The 13,999-nt window shown below is 38.1% G+C and overlaps 1 protein-coding gene across 1 annotated transcript; it reads right to left on the reverse strand.

Annotated features, from left to right (window-relative positions):
* Positions 1 to 1,745: 1,745 nt before the first annotated feature.
* On the reverse strand, positions 1,746 to 10,029 carry LOC113121960 (putative ferric-chelate reductase 1). Its single transcript, XM_026292850.1, has 15 exons — positions 9,846 to 10,029; positions 9,173 to 9,309; positions 8,835 to 8,932; positions 8,559 to 8,694; positions 7,513 to 7,710; positions 7,223 to 7,324; positions 6,947 to 7,091; positions 5,365 to 5,472; positions 4,111 to 4,226; positions 3,781 to 3,867; positions 3,222 to 3,313; positions 2,662 to 2,720; positions 2,377 to 2,520; positions 1,923 to 1,942; positions 1,746 to 1,835 (listed from the first exon to the last, which is right to left on the reverse strand). Exons 1-15 carry the CDS (start codon positions 10,027 to 10,029, stop codon positions 1,746 to 1,748), a joined length of 1,716 nt encoding a protein of 571 aa, XP_026148635.1.
* Between the last annotated feature and the right edge of the window lie 3,970 nt (positions 10,030 to 13,999).

Below are 13,999 nucleotides of genomic sequence, written 5' to 3' on the forward strand. Positions count from 1 at the left end.
CACCAGAGTTTTCAGTCTTTTCAGACGTTATTATTATTTAACTATCATTTACCTTTAATTGTTAACTGAAGTTCACACTTGGCTACTAACATTTTAATAGCATCATATACTCAGCTTATTCTGAAAGGTTTGTCAGACAGGTGGAAACGTTTAGGCAACGTCCTCCTGCATGGAATACCTCCAATAATGAGGGAAGCGGTCAGCCAACATCCCTCAGCAAGCCTCACAGCACGAAGGTCGTGGGTTCGCAACCTGGCCTTTCTGTGTGGAGTTTGTATGTTCTCCCTGTGCTTGTGTGGGTTTTCTCCAGGTACTCTGGTTTCCTCCCACAGTCCAAAAACCTGTATGTCAGGTTGATTGGTGACTCTAAATTGCCCATAGGAGTGAGTGTGAGTGTGTGAGGTTGTTTGTCTCTATGTGGCCCTGTGATGGACTGGTGACCTGTCCAGGGTGGACCCCTGCCTTCCACCCAAAGAGAGCTGGGATAGGCTCCAGCAGATCCCTGTGACCCTGGTTAGGAATAAGTGGGTATAGATAATGGATGGATGAACAATTTTTAGAGCAAGAGCCACAATCCCCCATGAACTCAAGTGAACCATTCACATGCTGATAAACATGACCACCATTGTCCTTAATTCCAGTTAAACTCCTTCATACCTTTAAGACCTGATAGCACAGTGTTATCCCAATAAAACACTTGTTCTCACAGTACAGGTTCCACACCACAGGGAAGTTTAGTTTTAAGATAGATATTCAACAGACATTCTGCTCTAACAAACCCCAGGGAACCTTCAGGCAACAGGCCATTGTCCAATACTTATTGGTGGGATACCACAACAGCTCCACTCCAACCCTGCACATGATCACACAGATTTACAGTAAGGAACAAATTACTTCTCAGTTCAAAATCTATTGCAGTATGTTTGTTACCATCTACTTCTGAGTCTACTTCTTTATTTTAAATACAGTATTAGTAAGTTGCATGTTTAATAGTATTTTTAAAGAGTATATATTATAATGTTGGGGAGACTGGGTCTTCATGTCACATGGGTTAGTTGTCGCATTGTTAATAATTTCACCACAAGAGGGCACCACTTTACTACTGTAATACTAGTTTTGTGCCTCTCCATGGTCAGATGTCATATCCTGTGTAGAGAAAGGAAAAGCACACTGTTAACTGAAGTGAGTACCACAATCCATTTCAAAGACTAGCACATGTAGTTTTTAACTTCATAAATTGGCTTTCAAACATCAGGTTTAACTGATGTATCACTGTAAGCATACGGTCACAGGGTTTCTGAAATATTCATTGTCAAGTTTTGGTTTTCCATTAACATCATATCAACTCCTTAAAGATGTCTAATGTCATTTCCAATGGACTAAACTGAGCTATAGCACACCAACATATCACATCTGGTTTGGGAACATCTGGGGGTCCCTCAGGAGAAATTGGATATCTCAACTGCCCTATTGCACCTGCTGACACCATAACCTGAACGCAAATAAGTATATGATAATGGATGAGTACTCCTTAAATCAATGTTGGAAAAAAAGAATACACCTTTACAACAAAAACTGTAAATTGTTTTTATTTTAAAATACAAATTGGACATTAAAACTATATATTGAAGCATTTTTAAAAAATAATATTTGTATTCCTCGATTTATCATTTACAATTTCTTTACTTTTGTGGTATATGACAATAAAAATGCTTTAGGTGGATTTAGGTCTTCGATGGCTTTTCTTATGCCTTCCCAATTCCAACCAGCAGTGCCACCAAAAAGGCAAGGTTTCCCATAGAGAACAGAGCCATCAGTGAAGCATCAAGTGATCCCTAAGGAAACAATGCAATTTACATTAGAAATCAGCAGTAATTTGAAGTTTATATAATATATAATTTTATTTATTTATTTTGTCTCACCATTGTTTTTTCTGAAGTATCTGTAATCCAAAGAAAAACATTTTGTACTTAAACATTTGCATTTTTTTTTTCCATATTTCACATTTAATTTTGTTGTTGTTGTGTGTGTATGTGTGTGTGTATGTGTTTGTAGTCAACACAGAAAGGATCCTTATATATGTTACTCACACTCACAGTAAATTTGTATAATTGTTATATTTTTAAGTCAGTGTAAGCACAACAGAGCCTGGTGAAAGCAAAGTATTATATATTTTGTATATTTTGTAAATTGATATTAATGTGATGTATAACTCTCACCCCTACTACTACTATTATTAGTTTTTCACACCTGCTTCAGGGTAGGGTTACAGACAGGCTGTTATGACAAAATGTCCTACGAGAAGGAAAATCATAGCACACGCAGAGCTCATAGCATAGACATAAAGACAGCATAAATAAAATAAAAACTGTTTACCTGTATGGTTAACCTTGCATTTCCAGTGGCCTTCCAGGAAGATGTAGAACAAAGCTTCCCAGCCAATTAAACCACCCATCACTTTCATTAGCCATTGGTTCGTGCTGCTGTCAATCAGGTTCAGGCCTGTAAAAATGGCTGCCACTGTGACATGTCAGAAAAAAAAGCCATTTCAAGACTGGTAGCAGGTTTGACAATATGCAATAGTTGAATTTCTGAACTACTTTTACTGTTAGTGAGCAAAAACAAAAGACATTAAGTGTCATAGAGTAAAAAAGAGCTTACCAGCTAAAGCTTTTATTGCCACTGCATTTAAGGCATGTGACCAGTTGAACAGGAATCTCCTGTCAAAGAAAAGAGGAAAAATGTTAAATGATCTGATCAACAGTGTCAGCTCAGGCTCATTAAGTGTGCAAAGTATATCTATTGTTACCCAGTGGGACTTTTTATTGAGTGAAATGCTGAGCGCTTTGACAAACTTGTGTTATTCTGTTTCTCTTTTATTTGTCACACGACTGCAAAATTTCAACACCACTGAACTTGCGTTAAATCCCACTTATTTAGGACATAACTGGAATGGCTTTTAACATTAATAGCTTCAAGAAAATATGAAATATTCAGAATTTTCTCCCCAAACTTTCCCAATTCAAATGAAATGCCACAACGTTCAGGTTTCCACTTTTTCATCTAATTTCATGCATCTTTGTATGTCTGTATGTACAATCATGATGCTGTAACATTAATGATGTTAATTTAGTGTTATTATGTAACTTGTTAAGCTAGTTTATCATCATCATAGTGATGCACAGAGACTTGTGGAATCACACAGATACTAGGGTACCCACAGTGAGTGTTGTGGTCCACAGCGCAGCAGAGCAACTATGGGCTGGAGGAGGGAGAGGATCATAACCAAGCAGCCTAAAACAGGATGGGCTCCCTTAAAACAGCACAAACACAGGCCGTCAGTAACATACACCTATCATACTGAGAAAGAAAGAAAAAAACTATTTATAGTATTTCAGAAACAGAACAAGGATAAGACTTTTCATTATCAGAAAGACCCAATAAACTCAGGCTACAAGATAAAAAAACAAAATTAAAGTCACTTTTGATGGTGATGTTGTATTGCAGGAAGAAAAAAAGCTAATCCAATTACTCAACCCCACTTACAGTTAGCACAACCACATTACCACATGAATAACAGGGTATGTTGTTAGTACAAAATAAGGCTGTGCTTTAAATTTCAATTTGCAGTCAGATCAGTTCACAGCCCACAGCAAATGGCCATGGCAATCGTCACTTTTAATGAACTATCAACACAAGTTTGTTGCCATGTGGCTTCTCCACCATATATCACTGGAGACACTAATGCTTAATGAGTCCCAGCGGCGTTGGTATACTGACTCCAGACCATTCCTTGGCAAATGAAAAGGCGAGGATGAAGGCGATGATTGTGGCTGCTACTGTTACACTCATCACTGCGACATGGACCTAGAAGAACACAAACAATACAAAATGATACTGTACTAGTCAAACACATACTGTACAAAGTTGAGGAGCTGTGCAGGAGACACTGAGCCAATCTGTCTGAATAGTCATACATTAAACAGAAACAGTTTTTTATGGTTTCCCATAGTTCTTTGTTTTCATGCTAAAAAAAAATACCACCACCAAATGTGGGATACATAAAAAATACTGTATCTCTGGTAGTTTGTTGTAGCTGTAAAGTCTCACCAGAAACCAAACATCTTTGCCAAACAGTTTATGTCCTTTGGCCATTCCTTTCAGATATCGGGCCACTATCATTCCCAGTGATCCCGTGGTCATCCAGGCTATCAGCATTAGTGCTCCTAAAACACAACACTTTAATGTTGAAATCATGCATAGTTCTCACTACAGAGAATATTTGTGAATAATTAAAATGTCTTGTTTTTGTGAAATAATTTTTGTAAACAGTATCAGTAATCCTTGACTTACAGGAGAAATTACAGCAGTAAGTAAAAAAACACAAAGTAAAGATAGTAGAATAGAAAGCAAAATGGAGTATGAAAACGCACATAGAGATAATAATATGTACAGTACAAGTATGTGAGAATAAAATAGTAAGGTGAGTCAGTCATATGTTAGTGCCAAATGGTGTCAGTCTGTATAAACATGAATCCAGATGTGGACAAAGACCAATTTCGTGACAATTGAGGACTGTGATAGCAGCAGGGACAAAGGACCTGTAGTAGCTCCTTCACACACTGGGTGGCAGCCTGTAGCAGCCTGTTGCTGAAGGCGCTGCTCTGAGCACTACTCTAACTGTACTAAACCTCCACAAGGTGGCAGTATGTGCAAGGCACATGAGGTCAAGATGACTCAACAAGGTCTGGGAACTGCCCACACATGGTCTAGCTAGTTCTTCCACTCTGGACTGTCAAGGAATTAACATGCATGAGTGAGCAGCTGGGAGTTTAGAAACCATAATCCTGTGTGTTTATTGGTTGTAAAAATGTGTCATTCTGTTATGCAATGTTTTGTATTAACTCATCTGAATTATATTTCATTAGTGTGAACCAATGATAACACTAACATGCTAATGGTCAAATTGTCAAAATGTCATTGCTTAGTTCATTTGACTGTATATTGATGACCCATAGATGAGGAACTGGCATATAGTGATTAAAGGAGTAGTCTGGAGTTTGAGCTTTGAAACATAACACCCTAAACCTCCAGCACTGACTCTACAGATCCACTTGTCTAGTTTCTTAGTGTCTACTGCTGTGATACCACTGCATAAAAACTCCAAAGGATCTTTGTGTCCTCAGCATGTATAGTCGACTCTCTCCTTTTTTATGTTGTCTAGTCCAATTGATTATTTATGCATACACCCATGTATTTGTATCTCTGCACAGTCTCCAAGTTCACCACAGAGTTCCCCTAAGTGTCACTATGCAAATGTCCCACTGTATAGTTTAGATTAGAGCTAGTGTAGATATCCCTTACCATGTGCTTTGAGGATTTCAGGCAATTTAGCTTCTTTGGCAGTCGAAGGTGTGTTAATGTCTATCTTGTTAGCGCTGATGAAGGTATCTTTATGGATCTGGATTTGTCCTGCAAGAGAGATGCATACGTTTCTCTGAGTTCACATTACTAAGACTGTTTTTAATGAAGGCTCTGTCTGCGTGCCTGGCTCCAGCGAACTATCATTGCTAAACTGTGACAGAACAATCTGGCCAACATGGACCCAGCAGAATCAGAGAGCATTCAGTGAGCCCTTTCTAATCAGGGCAGACTTTTGGGACATCATGAACAGTTAATTTGTTCCCTGTTTGAAAGTTAACTAATTGGTTTCCTTCCAACACTGTTATCCTTTCTATAGTTGATCGGTTTTCCACAACAGCTCATTTCACACCCCTTCCTAAACTTCCCTCAGCTGCAGCTTACCATGGCAGAATATTGACACTTCAAACCACAACTACTGTATGCTGGGAGCATAGTCCTGAGGCGAAGAGGAGCACGTCCCTGGTGTCCCATTTGTTAGAGTGGTTCCAGATGTGCCAGTTGACTCAATTACTGTGTCGAAGGAATCAGGGAGTTTCTGTGCTGACAGTTTGCCCTTCAGTACTCCTCAAAGGGCCACAGTAAAAGACACTGAAGAGAACATCCTGGATTCACAGGCTCTTGGCTACAGGGGTACAAAACTTTACTGAGTACTCAGCCTCACACAGTGTTGATTCCCTTTCCAGTTTCTATGGCCAGTGTCATCAGGTCAAAAACCTTCTTCAATTCCAAAGAGAAAGCTTGAGGCACAGGCTGGAGAATGACAGTCCCACTCAGCAGTTCCTCATAGTTGGGCTCTTCCAGTGATCAATGATTTCATATATTCAACCTTAGAGCTTTCAAAGATGTAGGCAGAGGGCTGAAGCTCCGAATGATTGAACTATTGTGACAGGAAGTCTGAACAGGTCTCTAGGTCTCCTGAATAGCATTCAGGCAGGGAAAGATGATTGATTTCACTATGATGTTGGCATGGATGCCATAGGTACGGTGGGTGATTCAAGTGGTTAGGTCTTGTTTGAGATTGCAGATGACTAGGGTCCCTTCCTTCTGATGGGTCCATTTGTACCCTAACACCTGGGTATATAGGCCTAAATGCCAGATAACAGTCTTCCATTTCAATGTTCGTTATTATGTTTACCCTTCCATCCATTCTGACCTCCTTCCAATGTGAACTTTTCCACATTGCTTCCCTCACAATTAATATGGCTGCAGTGTAACAATAAAATGTTACTATGGGTATAAATAAGATTCATGCACAGATTACATATAGGATCATTTTTTAGGTATGTATAGGTTAAGGTATGTACAGTACATTCAGCAAGAGCATACCGAGATCCAAGGTGATAGTCATCCCTGGTTACTATCAATCTAAAAGACCTCATAGTAATTCTTTAGTTCAAAATCCATCCTGACTGCTAACGTTAGGATTTACATTTACCTACGAGCTATTCAATACTAATTCAAGTGTATAATACAAAGTGCTTCAAATTTAAAGATGTACGCAATTAAACAATGTCAACATTACCATTGCTTGTGGATCCATATGCAAACAGGAGATAGTAGTTACTGTTGATGCTGGTAGTCCTCTGAGTAGATATAGTGTTTCTGGAGATGAAGGAACAGCTGATCACCTTGTCCTGGACTGAAGTGGTTAGATCAGAAACACTCCCCTGATGGACAGTTAGAAATCATTTCAACATCACAAAGTTACAAATGCAGTCCAGACATTGTAAGAGCTGTGGCAGAGCATTAAATATTTCAGTCTAAGGAGCAAAATTCAGTTTCTGAAGAACTTTAGTACCAGAGTAAGAATGTCTGGAGCATTTTTTCCTCTTGAGAAGGCATGTTGCAGCCACACCTGGCCATCGCCTCCTGTGCCACAAATATAAATGTCATCATTTCCCTGGGGAAAGACAGAGTTAACAATCAAAATTAAGGCTTTTCCTGGAAATGACTCCTCTTCATTCTTTTAAAATAACCAACCACATTCCCGCTTCAATTCAATTGTTTATTGTCATATATGGACAAAACAAACAACATAGTTCTTTCTCCTTTGGTAATAAATATCAGTAGGCATTGTCTCCACATTACCATCTCTTGATCATCGGAGAATCCAAAGGAGACGTATCCATCGGAAGGACCTGTCATCTCATAGTGGATAGCTGAATCATTGGGCGATAACATCATGGCTGACATGAAGTAACAGTCAGCACTGACTGCAGGATCACAGGATGAAGGTTTACTTATACACACCTTGGTGACACCACAGTCTGCACTGGAGATAGTCACCTGCAGGATAAAGGGAAAGCTTTCTCTAATCATAATCATGCATATACTGGAGTTTCTGTGTAGAAGTATTTGTAAAAGTAGCCATCAGACATAAACGATGTAAACTGAACATAATCATTATCTGTAGTCACAGTTTTAATATTAAGAGGAAGGAATGAAAAGCTAAAAACAGTAATTTAAAACAAAATAAAGGCCTATGGTTGAGAAGAAAAGCAGTATACTCTCTAAAGAGTAGAAAATTTCATCTAAAAGAGATCTCATCCAGGACTATAGTAGACTATAGAGGTAAATATCAATTTTTAAAATATAGTTTCAAGCAAGATAGCAGAAGCTATAGGACCTGTATCGCAAAGTGACATTAGTGGGTCATACAGCTATCACTGGGCTTAACCCAGGTTTTGTGGTGCCACAAATAGGTTTGAGCCCCTGCTGATTGCTGATTGATAATCATAATAGTGGTAAATAGGCTTCATACTTATATGTGCCGCTTTTTCAATTTGAGCCTCTGCCCATAAGATCCTCTCTGCACATTCCTAGCAATCAGTATTTAATTTCTCAACTTCACTTTATTCCACTGATTGTTTCTACTGTCTGAAGACGTGTATATGAATTTGGCTGGCTTGTTTACTTGCTAGTTTCCACCTAGTTTGTGCCCAGAGTAGTTTTAGTGAGAGCGGCATCTTTTTATGCCCTGATCATGCACACAGGATCCTAACCAGTACAACACATGGGCTTTCTCAAGATAACCATAATGGTGTTGATAAGGAAGGTGCGAGCACTGTTATTCCAACTTGTTCGAGGGTTGGAACAGTGACCTCTTCTGTAAACTTTAAGTTACGATTGCTTACAGATTTTTTTTGGACTTTGCTTGTAGTTGTTGTAGTGGGGAGACTTGTAGATCCACCAGCAGTGTCATCAATGAAGGACAGGGTGGGACTTGTAACATCAACCCAGAATGTCTTGTAATTCTGCACAAAGGATGCACTGCAGAGACACCAGAACCAGTTTTCATAACTCAAAAAATTCATGAATAATGCAAAAAAAAAATAATTTTGCAGTTTCACCTGAGCCTGACACAAAAGGAATATAATGCAAGGGAACAAAATGGTTGGATTTGACCTTACCGGAATTGAATGGGTTTCCCATCCCTGGATGCGTCTGATCTCCATGTCACCTGAATCGAGGTCTTAGGAGATGCATTTGTGTGGGATACAGCTGAGTTCTGTATGCAAACATACACACAGATGCACAAATACAGCATATTTTCCTTCAGATTTTTATCACCTTATTGTTGGCAATTTTTACACTTCAGATTTATTTTGTTCAGCTTTCCACATGTAATCATGTAACTACAATGATTTTAAGCTGGTCAGCAGGAAGTGAGATGGGAATATTGTGTTGGCTGTGGTCATTCCGCCTGTTGTTCACGCTATATAATTTGGCTATAAGGAAGTAAACTCACAGGTTTCTGGCTGCAGGTGAGGAACTGAGCTCCAGTTGGTGTCAATGTAAAGGACCCCACAGGAGACTGAGCCCCCACCTCTCTAGCCTGTAATAGGAAACCAGTGAAGGGTGTGGAGCCTTGAGCCTGGAGGTGAACTGGATAAAAAAAAAATGTGTTCAGTGTTTAAAGACATGAAAAAAAGTTGTTTATCAAATTTGTTGATTGTTAATGAATAATTTGTATTTAATAATGAAATTATAATTAATTATAAAATGAATAGTCTTCACTAAATAAAATAAAATAAGTAATCACACAATGAACAAATCTTTGCATTCAGTTTTTTAGCTATAGGATAGGATGCTAACAAATGGGTGTGATTTCATTGAGACTATTTCATTAACCTGAAATAAATCAGAACTGCATTTTTAAGAAGTAGTTCCAGTGAAATTGTTTGTCCTATGGGCAAAAAATACATATAGAGAACAACGCAGGGCGAAATAAATTACATTAACATCTATAATAAATGAACCCAAAAGTTAAGAAAGAAATTATGGTATTTAGTCATTATTCTGGGATGACCCTTGAAAATAGTTTTTTTGAAGGGATATTTGTTCCCATAAATAATACACATTCATTACAATATAATAACTACATTGTACTAACCCCAGGCTTAGCCATACTTGTTGCCTACCTTTGATTTCACCTCCGGGTCCGTAGCTGCTGCGGTCCGTAGTGATGGTAAAAGGTGCTGCTGTTGTCTGTGGACTGACAGAGTGGCGGGGCTGCATGTCTCCACAGCTCTGTGTAACCAGACCCGTCTTATAGCACAAGACCACCGGAGGAACACACACCAACAGCAAAATAATGTGGTTCATTGTCCTGAGATGACCAGTATCCCCTCTGTTCATAAATACAACTGGTGGAAAACAAAGATCACGAGTTATACGATGCTCCTATATATCTGAGAAGGGCTCAGGTGGAGTTGAAACAATAACTGAGCGGCTGGAGGAGGGGAGGACAGGTGTATGGAACAGTGGGCGGAGGCCACAGATAGATAGAGGTACACCTACTCTGTTTATCACAGCAGTTTTCCCTGCACATAGAGACAAAGGAGACAGGGGAAGTTGGAAAGTCTGTTTGTGTATGTGAGAGAGAACAAGAGAGCTGTGTACTTCTGAGACTGTGCTGTTGCCAGGCTATGGCTTTTCCTGCATGTTAGTATAGTAAAGTTTATCCCCAGGATACCTTCGGTCTTATTTCTTTTAACTGGAGCTCCACTAGTCATGCATGTTGCTACTGTATACCCATGATAATAAGCTAGTCAAGTTAGTTAGTCAAGTTATGTTTATTCCATTTTTATCATCATAAAAGTATACAAGAACCAATGCCACAGAATTCACAGTATATTTGGCCATCATTAACTATCCAAACTGCACAATAAAATACGCAAATAAAACCCAAAAAAACCCTGGACAGACACAAGCAAAGCACAAAACACAAGACGATACAATAAAACACTAGATCATTCATAAGTTCTACAGATTAATCTTTGAAAACTGGCTCAACTTGATCCCAGAAGTGATCCTTGTGATCCAGTTGTGGTCCATAATGGCTACTGAGCACCTGCTCATTTACTCTTTATGGATTGTATGCCATGTAAAACTCTTTATCAGTGTTTTTAAATGGAAACTATGTAAAGACAGTAACGCAAAACCCAAAAAGATCATAGAAAGTATCAAAATAAGTTGCATAAACAAGGCTCTGTTCAGTGTGTTTGTGCTGTCGGACAGGGTGGAGAAGTGTGGGTGAAAGAGGGTGGGGAGGGATGATGTCTACACCATGACATGGCAGATTTTTCTAAAGCTATAGAAAAAGCTACAGCATCTATTTTCTAATATGTCTGAACAGAAACAATACAAGTTTTGTCTGCATTTTGAATCACAAAATGCAAAACTGCTTACTGGCATTTTCATCTCTTTGTAATTTTCCATCTGCTCTCAGATGTAGCTGTACACACTCTTGTGTTTTGGGTTTACATATCAGTAAACAACACAAATGTACCTCAGTCACCTGGAGGACAAAACATGTCTGAACTCATTAATGTTGTAAGTTTATAAGCTGGAGATTTTCAAACTATGCTGAATGAATTTTGTGTGTTTACACATTCATAATTGAGTATTTTGAAACTCTGACCATCAGAGGTTCATTAAAAAGCTACAAAGAGCTTCCAAGCTTTTTTTCAATCTCTCACTACATCAGATGCCATGTGAGTTCTCACTCTCTGAAAGATGTGCATTAAGTACACTAAGGAGCCTCCTTGAGAGAGTACAAAATCAGCAAGTAGTAGCAATAAAATAAGTTCTTCAATGGCTATATTACACAAAATCCGAAGTTCTCATTGAAGATTTCAGCCTGGCATATTCAGACCTCCTATACTCCTATTCCTGTCGAATGGAAAACAACACTTAATCTTTGAATCCTAGCTCTGACTCTCCGTTGACTTAATATATTTACTGAAATTGTTGGTTAAGGTGTGAAATTGTTCATTTAAAATATGTTTAATTGAAAAGCTGCAGGAGGCTGATAGATAGATAGATAGATAGATAGATAGATAGATAGATAGATAGATAGATAGATAGATAGATAGATAGATAGATAGATAGATAGATAGATAGATAGATAGATAGATAGATAGATAGATAGATAGATAGATAGATATAATATAACCAACACTGATGCGTCCTCAAAATGTACACATTTGAAAGAAATAGCAGTGGCACTGTTTGAAATTTCCTGGATTTTTCAAAAAATGTGACCTGGCCTTCATTAAAGTCACAAATATCAACAAACACAAATATTTCTAAGATGATTAAACACAGACATGACTTTATTCAATGCCCCCAATAAACATACAAAACATACAAGTTGAAAGACTAATGGCAACACGAGGCTTCCGATGTTAGCAAATATCAACTGGAGTCAGGTTATAGCCATGGGCGAGGTTTTTTAAGGCTGCTTCTGCACCTGTAGGATTCATTGGAGCTCTCGAGCATCTCTGTTCATGTCACAACCATATATGCAAACACTGAACAGGAATAAGGTATGCTTGAGGTTGTTGCTGCCAAAGGTGGTTTAACTAATCATTAAAACAATGTTGCCATTACTTTTCCACCGTCACTTTTATATTTGATGATGTGTTGAATAAAGACATAAAAGATCATGAGAGTATTTTATCATCTTGGAAATATTTGTTGAGTGCTTTCTGTAATTTCTTACTTTGCGATGTGACATAGTTTCCCATTTTAAATACTACAACAATGCAGGTATGAAGAACAAAGGCAGGAGTGGACAGTACGTTCTCTTCTATATTTAGCTACATATCACACTTCTGACAACACCGGAGTACAGTCCAGTCCAGTCTTATTCAATTTTATTCAAATCCATTCATCTAATTAGCATTTTACACTCAACACAGCATGTAAAGTGCTTTACAACACACGGCAAAAAACAACAACACAAGAAGAGTCATAAAGTTACAAAAAAATCTGAGTGGCTGTATGTAACACCATCTGTATATAGGTCCTTATTCCAAGCCTTGGTAGATCAACTGAAAATCACAGAGAATATTTGGAGTGACACACAGTTTTAAATTTCAAACGTAATTACCTGACATAAGAGACATAAGTTTTGAAAGCCTGTAGAAGACACATGAGCCTGGATGAGTCAGCATTGGACCAAAGGAGGTATCATATATAAAGTACAGGAGGGGACAAAAAAAATCCTTGCTGTACCCCAGGCTTACCATGCTACTTTTAAAAGAAACACTATACTCAATGCACAGATTAAAAAAAAAATCTACTACTAGATATTTTATTTATTTACTGTGCTTTGCTGTTTGCTATGTGAAAAATAAAGGAAGAGGAAACTCAAAATCTTGAATTTGTAATTGTTAGCTTAGCTTTGTAAATTCCTTCTATATTTTATAATCTTTATGTCCTAGTTCAGACCATTTGATTTGACAGTCATTATTGCAGTGCTGATACACAGGGCCCTCTCTACTTCAGTGAAGCACTTGTCAATGCCTATTACAGGTGAAATGTCAAAAATCCCTTAAATTCAAAGTGACACACACACCAGCTGAGATTTATGTGAAATTTCAAACAGAAATGGATTGAAAACAGCTAGTAATCTATTTAGTTCACAAGGTGGTACTGTACCATGCCTCTTGGAGTTTAACTCACTTTGTCTCCTTCATTAGTATACACACCCACACTGTACACCCTGGATTTTGCATTTGTCAGTTTGTTAAGCGGGTGTATTTATTTATGTTGATCATTGGTCAGCAGAAAAGTCAAACTTGTTATGAGCTTATTTCTTATTAGGTTGAGTTGTTTTATAGTGTTTTCAGTTTTGGGTGACTGGGCCTTGGGGTAGCTAGAATGAATCCAAATTAAATATAGTGCTGTTCTTTTTTCTGGTTCAGGTAGTTCCAGTTATAATCCCTTAGGTCGTCAGAGGTGAGACATTTCAAGTGTTCTGCACAAATGCACAAAGCTATGGCATTTTTTTTTTTTTTGTTTGTTTTTTGTTGTTTTGTTTTTTTCCCTTACTTCAACAATGGTTTCAAAAGGACCTTTTTTCAACGTCTCTGGTTACACTGGACTCTTTGTTTACATTCAGTAACCTGATAGTCTGGATTTTTGAGCAAACAAGTTTGTAGTTTGCTGACAATCTTTATAGACAAAAGGTCATTAATCAGAACAGTGAATATCGCCCACAATTATGAAAGAAAAAGATGAAAATGTATCTGGGTCTTGTTGAAATTATTTTCTCCATAGATGAAGC

The sequence above is a fragment of the Mastacembelus armatus genome, chromosome 20 (genome assembly GCF_900324485.2).
Source record: "Mastacembelus armatus chromosome 20, fMasArm1.2, whole genome shotgun sequence".
In the NCBI taxonomy this organism is placed as follows: domain Eukaryota; kingdom Metazoa; phylum Chordata; class Actinopteri; order Synbranchiformes; family Mastacembelidae; genus Mastacembelus; species Mastacembelus armatus.